The 26,119-nt window shown below is 41.3% G+C and overlaps 1 protein-coding gene across 1 annotated transcript; it reads right to left on the bottom strand.

Annotated features, from left to right (window-relative positions):
• Positions 1–1,347: 1,347 nt before the first annotated feature.
• LOC125641921 (kazal-type serine protease inhibitor domain-containing protein 1) lies at positions 1,348–20,466 on the bottom strand. The gene is made up of 4 exons (XM_048862519.2): positions 19,581–20,466; positions 10,772–10,932; positions 8,688–8,832; positions 1,348–7,536 (listed from the first exon to the last, which is right to left on the bottom strand). The coding sequence occupies exons 1-4, from the start codon at positions 20,038–20,040 to the stop codon at positions 7,412–7,414; spliced, it is 891 nt and encodes a 296-aa protein (XP_048718476.2). The 5' UTR covers positions 20,041–20,466; the 3' UTR covers positions 1,348–7,411.
• Between the last annotated feature and the right edge of the window lie 5,653 nt (positions 20,467–26,119).

The following is a 26,119-nucleotide window of genomic DNA, read 5'->3' as shown; positions in this document are numbered from 1 at the left end:
CCCTGCCCTTTTGTTGTACTGTGCACTTGTGGATTAGGAACCACATGCATAGGGGGTTTTGGCTCGCTGGTTCTTAAGCACATGTGCCCCATGCATAGGCTCTCCTCAGGCTTGTATGTTGTGCACCTAAACCGTGCTTCCTGCTGTGCAAAGCTTTGTAAAGAACAAAGCCAATTAGTTATAACAATTTAAGAACTAAGCATTTGGCAAAGGATCAGGTTGGCAGCCTCAGGAAGACAAGGCCAGGTCAGGACTCTCATCTAAAATAAATCTAAACTGGCCCTATGTCTACTCTGCCAAAACACCTACTACTTCCTGCCTTGCTCTGTCATTTTGAGCTGTCTTCCCCCATGTGTATTCCCACCTTGTCCCTTAGACTGAGCACTAAGGAGAGAGGCAGTGTGCATTAGGAGGGCAGAGAGGAGCTGGCACAGGATACAGAGCAATTTTAGGCAGAGTTGCTTGGCAGTAGGAGGTGGGCGGGGAACATTGTGCAATTATCTGCCTGTTGGGGCTATATACCTGCTTGAACAATTTCCTCATCTTACCAGCCTTAGTTACCCGACAGGGCCAAGATACTCTGTCTTTGGAACAGATTTTCTGATGCAGAAGTCTGGGGTCTGTATCTTGAGTACTGTGGGCAGGGCAGCAGCTCAGGTTAGCGGGTTCATGGATCCCCAGATGATGTATCAGCCCATAGATACATATATTTATGAAGGGTTCTTAATGGCTCTGTCATGCATGACATCACTCATCATCAAATGTGTATAGTAAGGCAAGGATCCACTTGGGTCACAGTTAACATGACAGTGTAGACCCTTTCTGAGCTGCACACACCTATTATGCTGGGTAGGTGCCTATTGTCCACCTTTGGTTGGTGTTTGTATAAATATAAAGCCTGGTGAATGTTAACTGGATAATCTAGTATTCCATTGCAGAAGTATGGGCTGTGATTATCCAAAACCACATTCAGATTGTTTGGTGTGACCTGGGGTGCCTCGGGTAGCTCTCACTGAAAATGCCAAGGTCAGGGCAGACTGCAAAAAGGAAAGCAAATACTCCCAAAACTGGTGGTTAACAATGAAGTGAGACTCACCAACCAGTCACAAACTGTGCTCCTGATCCCCCACACTGGTTATTAAGAAGCTAAAAAAGAAATCATACAGTCCTCTTTTTTGCATTCCAGCACTCTGTTTCCCAATCAGCACATAGGTCCAGTACAGTAAGAAGTTATTTAAAAACTCTGTTCACTACAAAAAATGTTCTTCTGACCCCAAAGGGCCAGCTACATTACCAGGTCGATATTAGTTTGGATCTTACCCAAAATACCATGCTGCCAGCCAATCCTTTAACATCTAAAACTAAAGGTTTATTATAAAAGAAAGAAAGAACAAGAAGAGAGTTGTTAAATGGTAAAGCACTCAGATACATACATAAGACTTCAAAGTCCATATATCAGGTTCTTAGCATTTGGCAAGTTTGCTGGCTTGAAAGTCCCTCTGGAACACATCCATATGGGTCATTCAGTCCTTTGTTCAGAGCTTCAGTTTGTAGAAAAAAGTTACTCCAGAGGTAAAAAGCAGGAATGAAGACAAAATAGAGAAGATGCTGCTGACCTTTATATTCCCTTTGCATGCGGCTTGTACTTTCTGTATCCCAAAAACAAGCTTCACAGGACATGGCATGGAAAAGCTGTCCACCGCCGTGCTGGCTCATAAGTGTATCCCCTGGCTCCTTTCAGTGGGTTCATTGTACAGCTCATGACCCTTGATGCGCCATCAAATAGGCTAGGTCAAGGGCAGAGAGGAGCTGGCATAGGATGCAGAGCAACTGATGCCAACCTGTCTGGGGGTGTGTCACAGAAACACAGCACAAATTTGGAAATACAGATATACCATACATATCTATAACTCACAATACAAAGGTGATAAACATATAAACAAGATTCAGAGTAGCAGCCGTGTTAGTCTGTATTCGCAAAAAGAAAAGCTTATGCTCAAATAAATTTGTTAGTCTCTAAGGTGCCACAAGTACTCCTTTTCTATAAACAAGATTATCATACTTGGCAAATAACATTTTTGAAGGTACCTTACAGGGCATATCTGGTCAGATTATTTGCAATTTTATACTATTGGTATCAATAATATCACCAAATGTTCCACATATTCCATACAGCTCATAGCTGGGTCTTCCTGATGTTTTCACAGCCATGTACAAATGCCCAATGGTTCATGGCTGGGACCTTATCACCAAAATATCATTAAATATCCCTTTGCCCAGTGGGGAAATGTTAATGGGGTAACTGTAATAACAATGGTCACACCCTCTCCTTTTCCTCTTTCTTCTGTCTGTCCTCCCCTTCCTCCCAAAGGAAGCTTCTGGTCCATCAATGCTTCGTAGCAGCTGAGAGATGGATGAGCTCCTTTCTATTTGAATTTTACTTAAGAAGCTGAATGAGGAGCCAATGCAGGGTTCCAAATACAGTTTCTTAAACCCTATTTACCCTAGGCAGAATAGCATTGCAAACAACAAAGTGTAATACTCAGAACTTGCAACACCAGTAAAATGTCCTGCATCCACATACAAATGCAGCTCCAGGATCTTTACAGGAATTGGTCCCATTGATTGATGATTGCACTACTCAGGGGCAAGTCTTTAGCTCCAGTCTGGGTGGACAAATGCTGAGTATGATGCTTTTTCCTCACTGTGGATAGGAGGTCACATGTTGTAACTGCATCCGTTCAGAGGGGTGTCCCAGCTCTATCCCATGATACAGTGCCTCACCTTTCAGCAAGCTTTCTGGGCAAGTGTCTCTTGACACTCTCCACCGCTTGCCCCAGACATTGCAGGAGGCCATTGTACTAATGGATAATGCCTTGCATTTTCTGCAAGTAACTAGAACACACACCTCATTGTCAGCATCCACTCCTCTGAGAACTGAACAATACTCTAGCTCCCTGCCACCACCTACATGTAGTAACACCTGTAGTGGCAAAACATTTTGATCAAGCTGTGAGTTGGCCAAAGGTTGTGTCATCTCTTCCTGGGATCTTGTATGATGTGGTAATCCATGTGGAAGTCACCTCAGAAACCAGCAGAACTAGCTGCTGTCCAGTGCTGTATACATACACTGTATAGATAGCAACAAATTAAACCTCACAACATCCCATTTTGAAGATAAGACAGAAATGAAGTGAATTGCCAAAAGGCTACACAGCGAGAGAGGATTAGAGCTCAGAAGTGTCTGTATTTCAACTCTGAGCTCGATCCACTGGACTATAGTGGCTAGGTAACATTTAACTGCACAAAAACTTATAAATACTTGTACCATTTTAAGATTTGTAATATTAAGGGTCCCTCCTAATCAAATGTGTTACTGTTGGATTATTTAAATGTATTATATCTTTCACAGTAAATTATTAAGCCTTTGGTTTTATTCAGCTTTGTGTTATACACAATTGTTTGTATATTACAATACTGCGTCATTCATATTAGCAGGTCAGGATATTTGCATACAGTGAGGCAGCAATACTGTGATAATGGAACTGATTAAAAAAATAACTACAAATGCACTGAGATTCATAGGCATAGTGTTACGATAAGCAACAGCAACCTTTTGCTGGGTGAATGTTTTGCTCAAAAGACAGTCAATATGCAATGCTGGAGCAAACTTAAAGCTCTTGTTTCTTGGGCTGGGCAGAATTGAGAGTATTAGAGAGTGACACCATTGTTCACCTGTGGGAATGTGGAGCTCATGCCAATTTTGTGCACTCTTGTCTAGTGTGTGGCTATATGAGCTAAAATCATAGAATATCAGGGTTGGAAGAGACCTCAGGAGGTCATCTAGTCCAACCCCCTGCTCAAAGCAGGACCAAGCCCCAATTTTTGCCCCAATCCCTAAGTGGCCCCCCTCAGGGGTTGAACTCACAACCTTGGGTTTAGCAGGCCAATGCTCAAACCACTGAGCTATCCCTCCCCGTGCTTGTCTTAGTTGCATTGAGGATCCAGTCTTCATAGGGAGCAAGAACAATCATTTTTATGGGCAGAAAAAGTGGGAAACTCCAGGGATTTAAAATCAAACATAGTCAGAGGGAAAGTGTGTGCATGTTTCTAAACTCTCAGTGAAACTGCCTCCTAACCCCATTAGAGACCCAGATAGAGCGTAGCAGGGCAAATGTAAACCAAGACTCAGGTTCTTTTGTGTGTGTGTGTGTGTGTGTGTGGAGGTTCTGCCACCAAAAATTTTGAATATAAAGAATAAAACCCTTTTTCGGTTTCTTAAAAAAGAACAATTTCTCTTGCTACAGAGAAACCCTAAACTGGATCTATTTGTTTGTGTTTATGCATATTGTTATCCCACCTGAAAAAGGCTGAATCTGTTGTATCCTTTTTATTTAATTTCGAAAGGTCTGATTTAAAAAGAGAGAGAGAGAGAGAGAAAGCAGCCAAGAAAAGATCAGCTTGGTGCATGCCCTCTTGCTTGAATGACTTCACATTTTTTGTTGCACAGTATTTCCACTGAAAGGAATAAGAATTTCATGGCAATAAATAACACAGCAATGAAGTGGTTAAACTACCCCAAATACACACATCCACAAACAAAATACATTTAATTGTGAAAACTATGCTTTGGAAATGTTTGCTTTCTGAGGGTGGTCACAAAGAATCCAGCCAAATTATCTAGTTTGCATACAACTGTATAGTTTTTGACACAGCTCTAGTACGATATATGTTTTTCTCCTCCAGCTGTCATTCTCTTTGTTTTTCATTTTGCATTAGCAGCAGGAGACCATAAAGAATTCTAGTTTGTCTCCACACATAATGTTTTGAAGATAATATCTTTTGGTCCCCTGTGTTGATATGTACTTTACCACAATGAAATTATTTTCTTTGGTAATCTCTTGTTTGTAGTAATGAACAAATAAACAAACAAACAAGTCCCCTGGAACTCCATATCTGTGGATTGGGTATTTTCAATAGAAATAGATTACATTTTAGAAATTAATAAAATCTACTGATCAAGTTTCTTTTTAAATTAATAAACATTTAGCTAATATACAAAAATGTAAGAGATATTGGTAATAGCTTATAACAATAAGGCGACTGGTTAAATCCAAAGCCATCTTTTAAACCTAAGTCAAATGATCTTGTCAATGACCTTATGGCATGAACTTCATTCCTAAATTAACATCATGCTAGGAAATCTACAAAAACAACAACAAAAAACAATTCCTCCAAATATGTCTTTGCTATCTCCATGAAGTTCATTAATACCTCATGGCAAACAGAGTCAGGGGTGCTGGAACAATTTTTATAGTGGAGGTGTTGAGAGCCATTTAACCAAACTGTAAACCCGGTATGGAATGGAAACCACTTCAAGTCAGGGGGTGTTGCAGCACCCCTGCACCGCTAGTTTCAGCACCTATAAACAGGGTTCATATCCAGCTTACAACTTTATTGCAAATCTAAAGAAAATTTAAATTTCCAGTGTCATATGGCAGAAAAAGCAACATCCTAAGAATAAAGGAGATGTTCAAATTTCACAATACATACATTTAGAACACCCACATTATATATATATATGCTAAATGCAAAAAACTAAATTAACGTAAAGTCAATGCACCATTTTCAGTGGATTCACTTAAAACTTTCCTAACTTTAAGTTGGATAAATAGAGAATATTACCACACTATTTCCTGCATTTCTTATACATCACTGTATTTAGTATAGGAAATATGGAGGGAAGATTGAAAATACTGAAGCCAAGACTTTAAACACTGGGTGCAATGGGATGTAATGTGTGCTCAGCATGTCTGAAAACCAGGACACTTATTTAGCGCCCAAAATTTGGCTTTAAGAGTTGAACTACAGGTACCCATTATTGAATATCTTGGCCTCAGGTAATTCTTTAGTTATCTAAATCTAGGCAAATTTTTAAGGGCTATCATTTTATATTCCAAATGTTAAAGTTTTAAATGTGTGGAGAAACAAGACTGAAGGCCGTTAGAGTACATTAGATTGGCTGTGTTCCATTTGGTCAATCATTGAGATTGCTTGAAAAATGTATGTGAATTTTCCCAGAATGTTTTAAAAAAGAAATAATTTTCTGCTTTTAAAAAATGGCTTTGGCATTTCCATGAATGCAATATCTCAAGGGATCAGAAGCATGTGCAGCTAAAATGCACTGTTAGTTGGAAGCATCACAAAAAAAGTGAGCGTTGGAGCCCACAAAATTTTGTCTATGTGACCGTTGTGCAGTTGGAGTTCCATGTGTCTGAAGGGTATGGACAGAGACCAGGAGTAGCCACTCCTGCTAACTCCACATTAATTTGTAGAAAGCCCCAGCTTACACAATGCTGCTTAAAGCATAAGTGAAGATCCATGCCTTGGACATTGGTCTCTAAGATGGAGGGAAAGAATAGGAGGTAAATAAATAATTCTGGGTGGAGCCATACAGTATGTCTGTCGGTTTGGTTGCACAGGCAGCCCTGGATTTTCCTCACTGCTCCTTGGGTCCCAGATCCCTTCTGTCAGATAGTAAATTTCTGCCCCTGACGAGGATGATGACTTAGGAGACCTGCTGTATTTATACAGTGGGAAAGGTGTAATTGTTTCATGCACTCAGCTCAAAAAAAAAAAAAAAAAAGACAATTCACTTTGGGCTGAGACTAACCCTAGAAGCTATCAAACCAGAAAAGGAAAATCTTCCTGAAAGTATGAAAGGAGTTAGATTTGAAGCTATTTTGCAATCGTAACTACTTGTGTTTGTGAATGCTCTCTTGATATCTACATGGGCAATGCAGAAAGAAAATAATGGATGTCAGGTAAAGAATTCCTTTAATTTCGGAACTGATTTTGTTAATCCAATCTTCACCATTTAAAAAAATTAAAATGGAGAAGATTATCTTTTTCAGAATACTTAATAGGCACGTCCATGTTTAACAGTTGTGTTCAATAGTCTGACAATACCAGCCTATGGTCTATCTTAGTGATTCTCAAACTTTTGTGCTGTTGACCCCTTTCACATAGCAAGCCTCTGAGCGTGACCCCCTTATAAATTAAAAACCACTTTTTTATATATTTAAGACCATTATAAATGCTGGAGGCAAAGCGGAGTTTGGGGTGGAGGCTGACAGCTCGTGCCCCCCCCCCCCCGTAATAACCTCGCAACCCCCGAGAGGTCATGATTCCCAGTTTGAGAGCCCCTGGTCTATCTGATTATTATTATTACTGATATGTAGTACAGTACTCTTTGGCCAAATGACTGAGCACAACTTGCAAATTCCAGAAGAATGATATACAAACTGTGGGAAGGAAACGACTCTTTACAGAACAGATCACACTAGTAAATACAGCTGAAAGGGAAGGATATTGGACCCTTAATAAGTCTAGACTAACACAGGAACTTATTTCAATTTTCATAGTCCCCAGATTCATCTTCTTCCTCCTCTTCAGTATGGTCATAATAGTCTCCATAATCTGTAGCGTAGCTTGTGGTTCTGCTGCCAGCAGAAATCTGAAATGTAGAGGATGAACCTGCACAGCAAGACATAAATTGTCTCCACATTAAAAGGAACATATACAAAGCAAGAACTAAGAGGAAGATAACATGACTTTAGAATTCTACAGTGAGCTAAACATACTTGTTAATGGATTAGTAAATTCTCTTTTGGAGAGAAAGAGGCAATATCTGATGACTCGTTTCTGTATCATTGAAGTCAACGGGAGCTTTGTAGTATTTAGCTCTCGCTCACACTCAAGTGTTGAAAACACACTTATTTTAACTCTGTTCCAAACACAAGTAAGCCATGAATTTGATCCTGCAAGTGCTCTGCACATGAAATTACCATTGTAAAATCAATCCCATTGTTTGGCAAAGAGAAGGAGGACCATATCAAGAGGGAAACATGAACAATGTAGCCTGCTTCTGCCCATGCAATGCAAGCACAATTCTCTTTAAAGTAAAAAGGAGTTTCGCCTCCAGGACTGGGCCCAATAAAAAATAAATAGTAAAAGTTATTTCATGTGTTTCTCTAAGCACCCTTATTAAAAGCAATTCCAAATTCCTTCCTAATTTTTCAAAAAATAAATGATTAAACAGAATTGTTGAAGTTCTAAGAATTGCTCAGGGCCACATGCAGCTATGGTTCTGATATGAAACTCTACCTGTAGTCAAAGGGGGGGTTGTGTAAAAAGGGATGGCAGAATAATTTGTGTCTTGTGAACTTTACAGTTGTGATCCACAGTGTCTTTCAGATGGAAAAAGGTGAAAATTGTAGCAAATCCCCATGATATTAACCAGTTTATCAATTTTTGTTTACTGCACTTCATACACATTTTTGACTAAAAATACCTAGAGCTGATAAGAGATAAGGGATAAGGATAGAGTGACAGGACATGGTTTTCAAATGTGGCCCTCTTAATAGGACATTCAGAATTGGACACTCACCTTAATACATAAGGGCCAATCCCTGTGAGGTGAAGTCTGTAGGAACTGTGGGTGCTCAGCCCCTGACAGATCCACACCATAGGAGAGGCAATTGCCTGCTTTATGCACCTGAGCATCAGTTTAAGTGCCAACACAGAGGATTTGCATTACCAGGTGAGGCAGATGCATTTGAAACCCGGGCTCTAAGTGTTGAAACCAAATGCTGAAAATTCTTCACCTCAAAAGAAAAACACTTTACCATCAATGACTTTCAGTCTTGCAGATGCATACGCAGTGCCATACTTGTTTTTTGTTTGGCAGATGTAGATGCCTTCGTCTGATTTCTTGATGCCTTGAATTTGCAGCCACCCTGTCACACCATACTTCTGAGGCCCACCTCTTGCCTTAGAGAAGGCAAACACACTGTCAAGGTTTAGCAGACACCAGAGAAGAGGATGCTTTCCACAAGGGTAATTACCTGGATTATGTTTGGGGCCAAACTGTGCTCTCAATTACTGTACATTGCCACTGCCCCTTGGCCTCCAAGCTGTAACTACTCCTGTGTGCCCCTCCCCTTTGCTGCCCTTGGCCTCCTCAACTCATGCTGCCCCTGCCCACTTCCCCAAACTTCTTCAACACTCAGCCCTGACACCCCCCCCCCACACACACACCACTCTGCATCCCCAGCCCCACACCTGACTCCCCTTCTGCTCCATACACCAGCTTCTCCATATGCCTCCCAGACCCTACTTCTCATCCTTTAAAGTTTTCTGGGGGTGAGGGTACAGGTGGGTAGAAATGGTGGCTTTTAGATCTCTGTACCTCTATTATCTTCTGGTGTGACCAGCTGGCCCAGCCCCACCTTCATTCTCCAGGGGGTACTGCTCCCCTCTAATCACAGGTGGTGTCTTAGTCTTTAGGGGAGGAGACTCAGCCCTTCCCGCTGGGCTGGACCAGCTGGCTCCTGCACTGAGCTGGCTGAGTGCTAGGCTCCATGTTTTCCAGGCAGGGGTCTATGGAAGCTCTGGCTCCAGAAGGGTGGTGAATCCCAAACATGGCTGGGAGTTCAAAAGCAAACTTGTTTCACTTTGCCTGCAGTGCCCAGGTCTGAACAGCATAAAAGGTGACAAAGGGCTTCTCAACCCAGGTCCAGGCACAGGACTTTTCATCTCTGGAATCCAGGGCCCCTCCCACAACCCGAACACTTCCTTTTAAAGGCTGTTGTCCCTACCAAGGCCTGCAGCCACTTTACCTTCTAGGCCAGAAAGCTCTTATTTTTCCTGCCACACAAGTTGGTGGAGGAACTTCTTCCTCAGCATGGGGTACACCACCTTCGTATATACTCTTGGATTAGATTTAATATACACTTTTAATCTTGACAGCAGCGATTTAACTGCTAACGATCAGAGACCCAGATCCCCTTTGTCCTTATGCAGGCAAAAATCACAGTGAAGTTAATGGGAGTTTTTCCTGGTAAGGACTGCTGGATCATGACCAGATCCATTAGAGAGAGAACCAAGACAGTGCGACATTCAGGGTTTACTTCTTCCTCTACATATGCTGTCCTCTCTCATCAAGCACTTCTGAAAGCAGAATTCTCTTAATTCCCAGGCAGGATCATACTGTAGCACCCCGTGCTGGCAAGCTATTTATCATAATAACATAGGCTTTGTAATAGTGTTGTATCCTGTTATTGACGTTCATAGAATCCTAAAAATGTGGAGCTGGAAGGGACTTTGAGAAGTCATTGAGTCCATGCCCCTGCGCTGAGGCAGGACCAAGTAAACCTAGACCATCCGTGACAGGTGTTTATCCAACTTGTTCTTAACAACCTCCAGCAATGAAGATTCCACAACCTCCCATAGAAGTGTGTTCCAGAGTTTAACTGTCCTTGTAATGAGAAAGTTTTTCCTACTATCTAACCTAAATCTCCCTTGCTGCAGATTAAGTCTATTACTTCTTGTTCTACCACCAGTGGACATGGAGAACAATTGATACCGTCCTCTTTAGAACAGCCCTTAACATATTTGAAGACTTATCAGGTCCTCACTCAGTCTTCTTTTCTCAAGACTCAACATGCCCAGTTTTTTTAAATCTTTCCTCATAGGTCAGGTTTTCTAAACCTTTTATCATATGTAGATAAACTGGGCTATGTAGTGAAGCAACAGGAGACCTGAACCTGCTCTCACCAACAGAAGTTGGTCCAATAAAAGGTATTACCTCACCCAATTTGTCTCTGCAACAGGAGAACGTCAGTAAAAATGAGATAGCCTCCTTAACCCTCCAACTCCTCCACACAATTCAATAGTATAAAACATGATACATGGAATAAGTATGATCTACCTGGATTGAGATGTGGGCATCATCTCCTGGCAGAAACATTTTATTCCCTTTTTTCTTCCACTCAAGGTGTGGCATAGGATAGGCAGACACTTCACAGCCAAAGATGACGTCATTACCTGTGAAATTCTGAGCATCCTGAGGTGGCAAAGAAATAACAGGAGCTGCAAGGAACCAATATGAAAAGAGCCTGATAGATGCACATGGTAAAATGCAACTGCCTGTACGCGGTAAGAAAAAGTCAAACAACATTGTTGTGCCATGTGGAGCGGCTCACAACTGTGAGTGCCCTGCTTCTTGACAGTCTGCTCTGAGGCTGGCAAACACCCCAAACTGGTGGTATGTTCTATAATTATGTTTCATCCACCCAGTAACAAGTGTGAACTCTGAATGCACTATAATAGTCTTACCATGGAGGCACAGACAGTCCCCTTGGGCATTCCAGTCTATCTTGCCACCTAGGCATCACAGATTGTCACTTACACCAAATATCACAATAATATTCAGGTTACTTCCAGTCCCATAGGGCCAGTCACTTACTCAGATCTCAACCCAAAGATGATGCCTATAGCAAATCCTGAAATAAGCTAACTACACGTTTATTAAATAAGAAAAGAAAAAAAGGAATTATTTATGAGGTTAAAGTAGGTAAGATACACAAACAAAGGAGTATCAGTCTTGAGTTTCAAAAGATAATAGAAATTGCTGTCATAAGCTGACTTTGTATGTCCTTTGGGGCAAACCCAGGCAAAACAGCTGGGTGGCTTTTGCTTAGCGATTCTTGCCCCTTTAGAGTCCAAGCAGCAAAAAGAACCAAGTTTCTCCTTGTCAGAGATTTTTATCCCCTTCTCCCCAGACTCCAAACTGATAGAACAGGGATCGGCAACCTTTGGCACGTAGCCCGCCAGGGTTAGCCTCCTGGTGGGCCGGGCCAGTTTGTTTATCTGCTGCGTCCGCAGGTTCAGCTGATTGCAGCTCCGACTAGCCGCAGTTCGCTGCTCCAGGCCAATGGGGGCTGTGGGAAGTGGCGTGGGCTGAGAGATGTGCTGGCAGCCAGTTCCCACAGCCCCCACTGGCCTGGAGCAGCAAACCACGGCCAGTGGGAGCTGCGATCGGCCGAACCTATGGACGTGGCAGGTAAACAAACCAGCCTGGCCTGCCGGGGGCTTACCCTGGTGGGCCATGTGCCAAAGGTTGCCGATCCTTGTGATAGAAGTGTCAGTGGTTGACTCCTCTTCATGCCAGTGGAGAAGGTAATCAAAGTATTTGTCCTTTTGAGGTATTACAATGGTTCATTTGGTTCCAAAGGCCCTGTTGTCCACAAGACCGGCACTTTACACTTATTAATGCTTCTTTCCTGTTTGGTGAGTTACACAGTTACAGAAGTTTACAATGCAAACATGCAATATAACCTTATACCGGGCTACAGAGCTTATAAATGAGATCAATACATGCAGAATGAGGACTTGTAGTGTTGAGTGAAACAATGCTTAATATACCTGGCATAAGCCTTTTCTATCTTGCCTAATTTGATCACAGCTTAATATAACTTATGTTTAAAAATTGTTAATATTTTTGAGCACATATCAGTACTTTGTTTTGAAAAAGCAAAGAGAATGCATTTTTGCATGTTACATAGAGGTCATAAAATACTAATACAGTAGAATCTCAGTCTTATGAACGACCAGTTATCTGAACCATTTTACCCAATAAAAAATAAACAGCTATACTGTAGTTTAAAGCTACCTTATTTATTCACTAGCTTTTCACACGTTCGGCTGAAAGAAGAAAAGGTTTACATTAACCACAAGAGGGAGCCCATCCAGTGCTATGAACACAATAAGAAAATAAACAGTTCAAGGATAAGAGTCAGGATGAATGTACTATATGAATGCATCTACTGAATGTACATATGCAGCATGTACTATGCCTGTATTGAACATACTAGATGATTTGTTACATCAACAATCAGAGAAAAAACCCAACGTGATCATTGTTATAGCCTTGTTTTGGCGATCTAGTTGCATTTTTCCCCCAATATGTTTGTCCACAACTCACACACATTTTTCAGTTGAACATATGTTTCCTATCTCTTTTTTTCTTTCTTTAAAGTTGTCTGTATTTTATGGGACACTAGGTCCAGTTTGGGTTTAATTGTTTTATTTTTTATTTATTTTAATCCCCACATAGTTCATCCCCTGTCCCAGATGCTTGGAAATGGGAGCTTTGGTAAATAATAAATACATTTTTGCCTCTGAAATTTGAGTCAATAGGTCTCTGCAGAATGAATGTTTCAGCAGCTGAAATTGTCAAAGCAAAGCAATGCTCCAGATTTCCAAACAATAGCTTCAATACATGCTGTCAGATAGAATTGATCTAGTTAGGTGCTGACAACATCAAATACAAACCAGGTCAAATTATGCATTTCAGATAAAGTATCCAGCAAATTTATCTCATTTGCTATTTATATATTGCTCATTAAACAATCCTGGTTTTCTTCTAAGCTCAGATTTTCAAAGCTGACTACAGTATTTGAACACCTAATTCACATGAGCTTTAATGAGAATTAGGCATTCAAATCCTTTAGGGCTGAGATTTTCAAAGTTGCCTAATGTACTCAGAATTCATAAGGATACATTGAATGGCTGGGATGAGAAATTTTCACATTTGCTTAACTTTACTACTGGTCGTTCTATTGATCTTAATGAGACTCCCCATGGAAGTACAGATAAGCATAGGAAGCCAAAATGTTTAACTTGACTTGTTACTATTCGTTACGTAGATTGTTATTTCTGATCACAGATTAGATGAGAAACTTTTTAAACAGGTGAATATTCCTTCTTACTTCTGGATACCTGTGCTCAGATGCTGATCCAAGTATTCATCTAAAGAACTCAAATTTACAGATATTCCTGTGAACAGAACCTTGCTTGTGTGGCTGTTTGCAAACAGGACCCAGTGCTGTAAGGTGTTGAGCACTCTAGCTCCAATCTACTACTTAAACACAGTCTTAACTGTAAGCACATGGGCAATCTGATTGATTGATGTGAAGCATGTGCTTAAAAACATTGCTGGATCAGTGCCAGAACACTCAGCACAGTGCAAGCTCACGCACCCATAGCAAATAAAAAGGTATATAGACTGATCAAACCGAGCAGGCACTTGGAATTTGAATGAATATTCACAAATTATTTGCAGTATTTAACAATTCCAATCAAAAGTGAGGTGCTAAAAGATTAAAAAAAACCCAGAATGATTTAAGAATCTGGTCTCACAAAAACATCTCGCTGCCTGTTGCAAGGGCAAAGTGAACTCAGGTAATCCAGCACTTTAAGAACAATATGTACTGAAGGCCAGATTTTTAACAATTCCTTTTTGCATGTGTTTCTGATCTTGCATACCTCCAACTCTGGCCTTGCATGTGTGTCTGTGTTCACATAACTGTGCCTTTACCCTTAATACACATACCTTGCTATAGCATTTCCTGAGGGGAGCATCTCACATGCAGTGTATCTGTTCCACTTCATTCTAGGTTGGCACAGTCTTTATGACTGAAATCCAGCCTCCCCTTCCACCAACAGCATAAGGCCTGAAACATCCCAGTTGTGCTTCAGTAGGGGAATCAATGAGGACGAGCTTTGAAGAGGCAACAGGGGTAGGGAGGTTGGGGTTTGCAACCCCTTTCATGCCACAGAGTGGCGTTCTGTGGGAGTAAATGTGGGGAGTTCTTGAGCAGGCCAGGGGAATGCCCACAGTAGGTATGTCTATCCTGCACTATCAACTCAAGTTCAGACAGAAATTTGAGCCCAAGCCCCTCTTCCAGCCAAACAGAAATCAGTTTGATTGGGGCCTGGATCCCCTCTGGACTCAGACCCACAGACTCTGCTAGCAGTGCTGAGTAAGAACTGGAGTCTCACTGAGACTCAGAACCAAGCTCTGTCATTCTGGAGTGTGGAATCAGCTCAAGCCACAGACCCCAGTCAGAAGGTCTGCACAGTGCAGTTTGAACACATCAGCATGGTTGTGAGACCCGAACCCAGCAATTTTAACTCAGGTTTACAATGCAGTGTGGATGCTCAGACGTGGGTATACAATGCAGTATAGACATACCCAGTGAGTCTACCAAGTGGATGAATTCACTTGCTTCAAACCATGCTTGGGCTAGAGTAGTAGCCAAAGACTAGTGATCAGGGCTCTCAGTCTGGGTTGCAGGGGAGTATGTTGCCCCTCAAATCCCCACATAGTTCACCTCAGAAAGCCTATTTACTTGTAGAATTACTTCACCAAAAGAGGACACAGTTACCCTTCAGCAAAGGTAAATGCTTATGACAAGACAGGGAAATCATTCAACACAATCAGAGACTAAACAGCAAAGCTCCCAGACTTCTGGCTTTGGAGCATTATCTACCAAAAAGCATTTCCCCACAGCTGCTTCCCTTGTAACCTCTCTCCTGAGCACCTGTGCAAAGGGACAGGGAAGATGAGCTATAGATGACTCCAAGTTCTCCAGGGACCAGGTAGTGTACTTACACTCTGAGCCAGCGGTATGATCCAGGATTTACAACAGTGGCTAATGATTTGGGGTGCGTCCATTTGTGGAAGCTTTAAGGAGGACGGATTTAGAGGGAGAGCGAATATTCAAAATCACTCGCTGCTTTTGAAAATCTTGGCCATGAATTTTACCCTACCTATCGCTGCCGCCACAGATATGAGAAAAATAGCCATAAGCCCCAAAACTATTGAAAAAAGTGCAGAAATCATTTTCTAAGTGCTATTATATTTTTTTCAATCCAACATCAAACTCAAACTAAAGAATGTTGATTTGGTAACAACAAAATGGTATATTTCTCAAACTATATGATATTTATCTTTACTGTTATTTGTCTGATCTGTAACACAATTCACATAAGGTGGTAAACTATTCCTTTGCTCCTTTAGTATAAAATTCCCATTAAAATAATCTGGTATTTTGTGCTACTGTCTGTAAAGAGAAATGCTGTGGGCTGGGTCTATTGCTTCGTGAAATCAACAGCAGCAAAGGTTTGAAAGAGGATATATTAAGTGTGGAGAATCTGCATGTCATCTATACAGTTAACAATTTTTGTAAGCTATTATAGAAATTGATCAAACCAACCTTCCGGGGAAGGAAAAAGGGCCTTTTCTTGTGTGTGACTTTGCCTTTGTGTGTGTGTTTTTGTGGCAGACAGAAGATAAAAGTCTGCTCTTGTGATGAAAGGAGTTTATTGTTATTTGTTTATTCATCAGTTGCTGTATACAATTAATCTATTTGGCATCCCTAGGACAGGAGATGCTTTGAAGGAAAAGTATGAAAACAACTTGCATTGAGATTAGTGATGTATATATTTACAGAATGCTACCAAAAGATACCGATCCGTGCTCAACATCTGTTTCTCATACAAAGGACAACCAGCAGAATGCCTAGGCACAGACAAATTGCCAATCTCAGGGCCTAGACTTCCCACTGCCTTACACGTTTTAGAATTACTTGTAGCTATGTGAAACTGGTATAAAGCACTGCCATAACCTAATGGTGGCCTTTTACACACACTTTGCAGCACTGTAAACAAGCTCACAAGGCACAGAGCAGTGGTGAATAGCACATTCAATGTACTATCCTCATCTAGATTCTTGGGCATTTGTGTTAGTGACATATGATTTAAAATACCTTTTAATCTTTTACTTTTTTTCTGCCACTTTAGAGCTAAAATGCCTTTTATACCCTTTGGAATTGGCTTTTAAGCAAATATTCCCCATTGAAATCCTATCTATTCTTTCACGTGGTGGAAGACAATTCAAAGAGCTTTGTATGACAACTTGGCATGGCAGCCTCTCATAACTTCTTAATGTTTTCCCCTAAGATCACATAAAGTTTTATTGCACTGAAGTAAAACATGCTGAAGTTCTTATAAAGTCCCATTATCCTGTGCATTACACAGTGCACAAATATAAAGTAAGGTGTATATTCTGCTCTGCTGCTATACCAATACTGTGAATTTCTACAGAGTTTTCATCCTTAGATTGCAAAGTGCTTTACAAATGTGGGAAAGAGCTATTATGCCCATTTTACACTTGGAGAAACTAAGGCACACAAAGGCTAAACAATTTGTCCAAGGCCAGAGAGACAGACAGGGGCAGAATCAGTATTAGAATCATAGGGTGAGAAGGAACAGCAAGGGTCATGTAGTCTAACTCCCAGGATCCAGGAGTTACTGATTTACACAATTACAGAGTGGATCAGAATCAGTGTTTGAAATGCCTGCCACCTGCAAGAGCACTTGTAAATATACTGGAGTGCTGATATGCTGCCCTTGTTCGCACCAGTGTGTAGGCAGCAGAAAATGGGAGTGCTAAGGAACAGAAGGTGTGACCAGAGGTGGACGCACCGCTTGCTCCCCACTCCAATGTATGACTGATAAATTGCAAGGAGACTATAAACTAAAGCCACCAAGGTTCTCTTTAAAGTGACTAGTTCTATGTATGCAGCACTGTGGGTGTGGTTGCAGAGGAATTTTAGGAGAGTCAGTATCAACCTTTCCCCATGGAGCTCTGGCATGCCAGGAGAGGAGAATGAACAGATGGACTAGAACAGCAGTGCTACCAAACCTCAGTCAGCAAGGACTCTGGTAGGGTTGGAGAGGACAAGGTGAGATGGAGGCAGGGGGAGCTAATTTATCTTGCATCCTCTAGTTGGTTGCTTTTCCTGCAACAATTCCTCCATCCCAGCATGAATGCAAATTCATGTAGCTGGAGTCCCTGTAGCTGGATTCCTTCCTGCCAGCATATAGGATCCTCATGACAAAGTCTGGAGTGGGTGCTGGGCTGGCAGACAACAACCCCCATTCTGTCGGGGGGTTGGAACTGCCTGGCACTGAGATTGCTGGAGGGAGGGTGGGAGCAGGACAATCAACGGATGTGCACATTCTGAGCTCCTTGGCCAGCAACACTCCTATGGAGCCAAGGCCACAAATTAAAGATGCTTGGCAAACCCCCTACAGGAAAGGGGGATTGCTCTGTTCTCTCCCCGGACAATGAACCTCCACCCTCATGCAATTGCCCCCCGGGTCCAGGGAGCAAATATATGTGGACCGGAGTGTAACAAAACCCACCATTTATATCACTTCTGAATTTGGCCCAGGGTTGTCTGTTCACAGCCAAGAATGGGAAGAGCCCAGCGGGAATACGACATGGACCTCGAGGACTATAGGCTGTTGTGCCAAATGCTGTACCAGTAACCAACGTACAAGCTATCACCTCTATCACCTCTGAACCACAAGAGGTTATCAGTGGAATAGTTCGGTGTTCTGGATCTCCTGTTTCAAGCACATTTTTTCAGTGCAACTTTAGTCTTCTGCAATATCCTTTCTGTTCCAAGGGGCAGTGGGGCTAAAGCATTTGGAGAATTTTCTTTGGCATCTCTGCTGATGTGCAAACCTGAGGATCCTGTACATTTGGTTCTGCTTGCACTCAGTGCTTACTAGTCCAGCTTAGTAAAACAAGCAAACAATTTAAATAAACTTCCGGGGAGAAAGTCATGAAGAGACAAGAAGCTTCAAATTCTCTGCAAAGAAATGAGGCTACTTCCAAGCAACATTTTATACTATATAAAACAATTGATAGGAGATGATGCATCATTACAGTTTTAAACAGGAATATTCATGTGTACAGATTTGTGTGTGAACTCTACATATAATCTCAGATAAACTGCAAACATATATACACTTTGAGATCTTGTATAGAGAGTCCCTCTATATGTGCATTCTGAGTCCCTATTTGTGTCTCGCTGTGTGTAATTTGGACCTTTCTCTATAATGTGCTTTAGGTCACTCAGAAATCGGCTGTGTGAGATGGTGATACTAATTCCTGAAAGATGAATCACATTAAAATCAGACTGTAAAAACAGCCAGTGTTCAAGTAACTATCCTAATCACTTCATTCTCTCTCCTACCACTCCGCTATGCGGGGTAGCTGCATCTGAATGCTTGTTTCTTACCTATGCAAATAAAATATAGCCAAAGGTGTATTTAGTTTAAAGCCTCAACAAACTGAAATGAGGTTCTTAATTTTATATAATCGCCATGAATGCAAATGCCTTTAGGGAAATTATTCCAGTTTGATTCTGTTCTAATGTGTGGATTTGTAATCATCAGTGGGTCTTTAGATCTTTTAAAAATCATTGTTACATTGTTTTTAACTCTTTATACCAAGAGTGGAATTTTATTAAAGTGATTTCCAAACCTTATTCTATTCCATTCCATTCCGGTTTCACCACCATATTAACTGAGACATGCCTTGCTACCCACCACTGCAATATCAATTCAGGCATTAAATAACAATTCTATAGATTTTTTACCTCTGTGGTCGACCCTCACCACATTTCACTTTCTGTTCAGCTACTCTGAACATCTTTCACTTATTAGTGACTTTGTGACATTAATTCCATTATGGTCATATATAACTTTACATATAACTTGTGTAATATACAAGTTCACACGCCACATATTTGGAGATCACCTAGTCTGTAGATTTGTTGCTTATTAGTGACCATGTGATATAAAATCCACTATGGTAATAAACAAGCTTACAACACACAAGATTAAACACCAGCTGATGAATTACTTGTTTAAATCTCAAAGAAGTACTATTGTAATTATAATGATGCGGAAGCATAATTTTGCTGTAAGAAGACTGAAACATTAAAAGATATTTCTAGAAATTAACATCAAATCTTTGTCTCCTTTATATATCTGGTTTAGAGAACAGTTTACTTGGTATACATGTCTATGTATGTTACCTGATTCACATGGTCCTTTGTGCTTCATGTTGATATTTCTTCTCTTCTCAGAATAAGCCTCACTGAATTGGCAGATGTTCGCATAGGTCTTGCCTTCAGGTCCACAGACACTTTCCTGGGATTTGCAGACACATTGTGGTTCAGGGATTTCCCCAAACTTGGGTTCGTCGGCATCCAGCCTGCACTCCAAGTTCTCCCCACACTGCCCGTAGAAATGATTGACCTTGTCCAAGTCACAGATCTGCCCTTCCACATTCCCACATTCAGAACAGCAGCCACAGTGATCTAATACAGTCCCGGCTGGACAGTGTGTAGGCTTGGAGCAAAGTTCCAAATTGCATTTTCCACAGCTATCTCCTTCCCTTAACAATCTCATCCAGCTCCTGTAGTACAATGTGGGGAAACTCTGAGAAACTTGTACCAGGGCTACCAGCACTACTATAACCTCCAGAACCTTCATCTTGAGACTGTAATGAAATGCAAAGGTCTTTAGAGTAAAGCCAAGGGGTGGGAGGAACCCCCCACACACAGCAAGAGCGAGCGAGTGAGAAAGAGAAAACGTCACACTCCTTTTTTGTTTTTGGAATATAAATGTACTGCGGAGGCTTTAAAGAGAAATTAGCATCAGGTTCCTGATCTGGAACTGATAAATAAAAATGCATACAAACCTAGAAGCTTTTCTCTAATGTAGTTTGGAAAGCATACATATGAAACACACTTCCCTCTGACAGCTGAGTTGAAGGGTTGTGAAATGCTGTTTGCTCAGGGTCTCCTTGAGCCAAATTTGCAGAGTTGCTCTATTGAAAAACATTATATTGTAGCCGCTGTAGGAAGAGGTACAGAATGAACTGATGAAAGAGCAGAGAAGTACATACCTTCTTCTATTTCACTCTTTTCTCTCACTCCCTTAATAGTGTTAGTCACAAAGAACTAAACATGGGTGGAAATCAATGCCCAGCACACTAGGGAATTACCTCTAGATCTGAGCCAGAGCCAGGACATTTGGACCAAGATTTAGGTCCAAATATCTCCCTAGTCTGCGTGTGTTTGGATTCATAATTCCATTATGGATCCTTTGTAGAGATGGCCCCAAGCCATCACACTTGGACCAGATCTGAACTTCAAACATGGAGGTGGGTCCCTGGATTCATTGTTCTGGCTCTGTCCCCCTGCCTTGTGAAAATGATAGTAATAGGGGTGTGACAGTGCTGGGAGCTAGCAGGTCAGACAGCACTCTGATCACTGTAGCACTAATTAGGTCCTCCAGACTGGTCTGATTGGGATGTAATTATCTAATCGGGCTGGCAGGTGGGTGGTGCTAGAGGATTAATTAGGTCATAAACAGAGGACTGATAAAAAGGCACAGGAAGAAAGTGCCAGGGGAGAGGACCGGGGCTAGCTAAGCCCAGATTCAGAGCGCTCCCAAGGATGGGAGACCTCATCTTCTCTCAGGCCCTGGGGAGAGGGCCAATGATACAAGGAACACTGTAAATTGTACTTCTTTTCCATGCTGCGTGCTTGCCTGAAGATGAATTTTTGGGGGAATATCAGCTAAAATGGTTCATTTATTTTTTAACTTCTGAGGGCCCATATTTAAAGCCTGCCTGGAAGAGACCTGTGATACACTTCATATTGTCTACATCATGGCTGGGCTAATTCATATTCTGTACTGTGCACTACCTCTGGCTGTAGGGTCACACTATAAAATAGTATATTAAGTATGTAAGTGATGCTGTGAACTTTAAGAATCAGCAAATATGTGACTAGTGAATTTAATTGAAACAGATTCTTATCCCACCTTCTTGATCCATTTCATATATTTTATATTTCACACTTCCACATCAAATTCTAATTGTACATATATTGTTTCACATTACAGATTCTAAATGCCAATGTCAACTTCATTACTTGGAAGTGCAGTGGATGAAAATCTACAGTAAAGCACAGAAGTTTTCAGAGGCTTATATGCAGTGAAAAATGAATGTTCCTTGTTGTAGGGAGCCATGTTTGCAGAGAGAAGTTAGACTGGGGAAAAGCCCAGTGCAGACATTCAGGATGTTAATAAGTAGGAAGGACTCCTTAACATAGCCGGGCAGTTGCCTGAGGTTTTCACTGAATAGCCAGTGTTAGTCACTATGTCACTTTAATTCAGATATATCTTGAAGATTTAACACTATAGATAAGGTAATTAAGAATTAGGCCTGATTCTGCTCTCACTTAAACAGGTGTAACTAAGGATTAACTCTACTGAAGTCAATGGAATTAAATGAATGCAAGTGAGAGGAAAATCAGATCGGTTGTCTTCAAAGCCACGTCAAATGAGTTTTTAAAACATTGATTTTTCTCACTACCTGTGGTGTGCACAATGGAAATTCAGCAAGCTATTAAAAAGCTGTTGCTTCATAAAATTGAAAAAGGTCCCAGGTGAGAAATTCTTGGGTCATTTTGGATAGCTTTTTGCAGCCCAGCACAATGAGTGTTAACATGGTCTGGGGCTGATCCAATCTTTATTTGAGCCTCATTTCTTACTCTAATATAAAAGTGATCAAGACTGAAACATGAACAGATGGCCATATTCGTGTCTGTTTAACACCCCATGAACCATCTACAATCTTTCATTAGCAATAGCTTTGCCAGAAGTAATTTTCACAAGTAGCAGCTACATTAAAGTCAATATGATGATGATCATGACTCTAGTGAGACAAATTTGCTCACATTTTCATAACCAAGGTTTGTGTTAAATAAATACAGAAGAAAAGAAGAATCACAGAGTGGAAATATGATCTTTCACCCAGGATTTAAAGGGACATTTCTATATGGTTTAATATGCAAATAGTATTACCTCAATATGTGTATAAGCTTGGAAGCTTGTTTCAATGTGTGTGGGGGACAGGGGGAGGGGCAAACTTGGTGATTGTCTTTTGCAGAAGCCCAGACAACTTCATAGTCTAAATATCTTCCTTTCATTAACATTCTGTTGCTCTCCACAAAATAAAAAACAACACAGACGTAACAGGAAATGATTGTGTCCTTATCGGTAAGATTAGTATGATTGTTGCCGCAAACTTATAGGAAGACACACTTCCTGCTCTAAAGAACTTATCTAACGGTAAACATGGTTAAAGAAGTGGGGGGATGGGGAAGAGGGTAATGGAGGAGGTTTACAAAAATCGGGTCACATTTGTGACTTGGTTGTTCTGCATACATCTTGTTACAATATGTATTGCCCATTCAGACTGAAAAGCCCAACCCTCTGAAATACCCTTCCAGGACAAAGTACTTTCTTACCCAACCCAGCTCTCCTTGTTCCTCAGTCTCCAAGACTCCACTCTGCAACCCTGCTTTCCACAGTTTTCCTTCACCATTGAACCACACCCCTTCCTTGTCTGCCCACACCCCATCCTTTCCCCCTCACTAACCAGTCCCCTTCTGATCCTCTATTCAGGTAGCAACCCCAAGCAAGACATCCAATTATGCCATTTTCAAAAAGGGGTAAATGACAAATTGAAATGTGGCTTAAAGTGTGTAACAGTATTTTGTTAAATGGTCATTACCATGACGCTTAAGGAACCATTTCTAAAGTGCTGGTAGTTCATGGACCCACGAGACAAGATAAAGCACTAGTCAGTGAGTCTAGTTTACATTGACCTGCTAGATTAGCAGTTATTATGATTTGTATTGCAGTAGCACATAGGAACCCCAGTCACAGCATATTGTGCTAGGTGCTGTACAAATATAGAACAAAAACAGTTCCCGCCCCCAACAGCTTACAATCTAAGTACTAACCAAGAAAGAAAGAAATTGCCAAGCATTTGCTTTGTTGCCTTTGTTTTGTGTATTGTGGGATTGCCTTGGAAGACTATCTAAAACTGTATCCATGGAAAGCCATATAAAATCCTAACCACTCTATGACTAAACCAATGAACTCTGATCTGTGTTCAGCTGTCCCTCAAAGACTGCTCTACTGGGATGCCAAAGCAGCTCTCTAACACAGTTCTAAATGGTTTTAAAATGCTATATTCACCCAGCAGCAGCAGATTCACATGGATGTGATGTAGATGTGGTGGTGCACAGAATGGCCTTCCATCTTGAACAGTCCTTTGCAAATCTTCCTTCAGCAAGAGTCAGTTTGGGAAGGTTTAGGCTTCTTAAATCCCTCAAAATGGCATCTTCCAACATCATTTGTGGTCAGTCTCTTGCTCTCCATCCTTTGACCTCAGCTTTATAAAACATCTGTAAAAGCATTCCATCTTCTGCACATCAGACAGGATGCCACCACTGCAGCTGTCGTGTTGTCAACTGGTGCAAGACTGCAGCTCCTTGTAACTAGCTCCTTGTTTGTGACAAAAATCAAGCCACCGGAACACGCCATAACTTTTGACACTGGAAATAAAACGCAAAACATTTCTCCTCAGCTGTTTATAATGGCCATGTTTCTGCTTCATGTAACAAAATCATCATCACTACCACATTGAACACTCCTATCTTAGTTGTCACACAGACATCCCATGGCCCAAACAGAGATCTTTGAAGAAGGTGAAATTACATAGATGCAAGACTGATACGACATATGACTTCTGCAGCTATAGAACTTCCTGCTGTCAACTCACTACCCGGATAAGCGATTCACCCATTCACTGTCATTGCCATCCACACGCAGCATCAGCAGGTCATTCCTTACCATTTTACAGGAAACTTGCATAACTTTGGTTTTCTTACCACTGATCTTAAGTCCCACAGATTCTGCAGTTTTTTGCAGCTCTATCTGTAGTTGGTCAGGAGTCCATGGTCCATGACAGTCAATATCATTGGCATACTCAAGATCCTCATCTTAATTTCTTTCGAGTGCAATTCTCTGCTGCAAAAGCAACTCTAAAAATGGTATTGATGGGTCCTGATTTATTGTGCCTCAATTATTTATATTAAAAGTGTTCATTTTACATGTAGAGAGAGGTCTGACTGCCTAGGCCTGCAAACTCAGCCTGGGTTCTGAAAGTCAAGCCTAAGATCTGTCCATCTCACAGATTGCTACCATGACTGCAGGCCCAACCTGTGCAACTCACGGTCCTCAGATGGTTACCTCAGTGGCACCTGTACAACCCTAACACCTTCCATGTGCAACTGACAATTATGTTGATGAGAAGCAGGAAGGAACAGTCTCCAGCTTACTGTCTTTGAGTTGAGTTGGCTCTTTAGGGCTAACAGGAGAGAAAGCAGTGAGATATATTTGTGTCGCTGAAATATGAATATGCAGATAGCGGATTTGAAGAGCAAGTTGCAATTTTCATGTAGTCAGTTTGCAGAATCAAACTGCCCTAATGAGTGATTTTTTTTTATGGGCAAGTGAAAAATCATTAGTGTTTCCTTATTGCCCAGATTCATGGCAGACAGCCTCATCCCATGCATCGGGCTGGTACCCTCTCAGGACAATTTTCAAAAACCATTTTAAATTGCTTGGGATTGGAGAGATGTTGGTGGAATGGGATCCCTGAATAAATAAACCACATTCTGATTTATTTTTGTATCTTATTTGCAGTTATTTAGAAACTTGTACTCATCCCCACTGCCAAGGCACCTGTACATGCTACCACAGTGAAACTAATAAGAGATCAACAGACTATAGCAGAACCCCTAGCCTGTTAAAGCCCCATCATTTCCTGCCATAAAGTCAAGCAAAATCCTAGCCTCACAAGTAGGTTTTTCCTGAGGCTCACCAAGCTTGAGCTCTGGAGAACCACCTGAGGGAGAAAGTTCCAGAATTGGGCATGTGTTGGAAGAAGCAGATTCCAGATGGATGTGCTATCTTGAAAGAATAACTTCCAGAGTAGCATGTGCTCCAGAAAGAGCAGATTTCACAAGCTTGGGCCACCCATTGAATACATCCTACTGCAACTTTCAGCATTCCCTTTATGGCTTTAAGGTCCCTATGTACCACTGTGGGGCTGAGAAACTGGCTCCTTAACCCCGCTGGGAGGAGCTGTTCCACTAATGCAGCTCACTTCAAACCAGTTGGTCTCACTGGCACAGGGCAAGAATGAGCAGAATGCTGTCAGGTTTCTGCAGAAAGGCTGGTAACTGGAGCCCCAAGGAATAGGCACTTATTGATAATAGCAAAAATCCTGAACTCCTCTGATAGAACACATTATGTCCTGCTACCAGTCGTAGCAATGCTTCTTCCAGCAGGATAATGGCAAAACCATATTTCCCCTGCACAGTGATTCCTTTAAGCGAATTGTTTAGGAAATTAATTTTTTTATTCATTTCCTGGCTTCTCATCATGTCGCAGTATTATGTTAAATTGCAGCATTACACTGCATTACTTGGCTTTACATGGTAATACATGGTATATGGTGGAAGCATCCTGAAACTGGGTCTTGACAACCCTAACATATTATTTCTTTTGAAGAAAACATTGGAGTCAGGTGTTCTAGTCTGTGGGCCAGATCCGGAGACATTTGCTCAATTTTGCTTGAGTACGGACCTCAGAGCCTGGCCCCTTATCTCTGTAAGCACTCAGTGGATAGATCTCTGCTAAAAAA

The sequence above is a fragment of the Caretta caretta genome, chromosome 8 (assembly GCF_965140235.1).
Source record: "Caretta caretta isolate rCarCar2 chromosome 8, rCarCar1.hap1, whole genome shotgun sequence".
Classification (NCBI taxonomy): Eukaryota; Metazoa; Chordata; order Testudines; family Cheloniidae; genus Caretta; species Caretta caretta.
The sequence above is the reverse complement of the archived record's forward strand: the minus strand, read 5'-3'. Positions and strand labels throughout refer to the sequence as shown.

Coding starts and splice junctions, on each gene's coding strand:
- LOC125641921 (XM_048862519.2), bottom strand. CDS start 20,040: ATGAAGGTTCTGGAGGTTATAGTAGTGCTGGTAGCCCTGGTACAAGTT. Junction 10,933..19,580: donor CAAAGGACCATGTGAATCAG/GTAACATACATA, acceptor GGTTCCTTGCAG/CTCCTGTTATTTCTTTGCCA. Junction 7,537..8,687: donor AAGACTGAAAGTCATTGATG/GTAAAGTGTTTT, acceptor CTTGCTGTGCAG/GTTCATCCTCTACATTTCAG.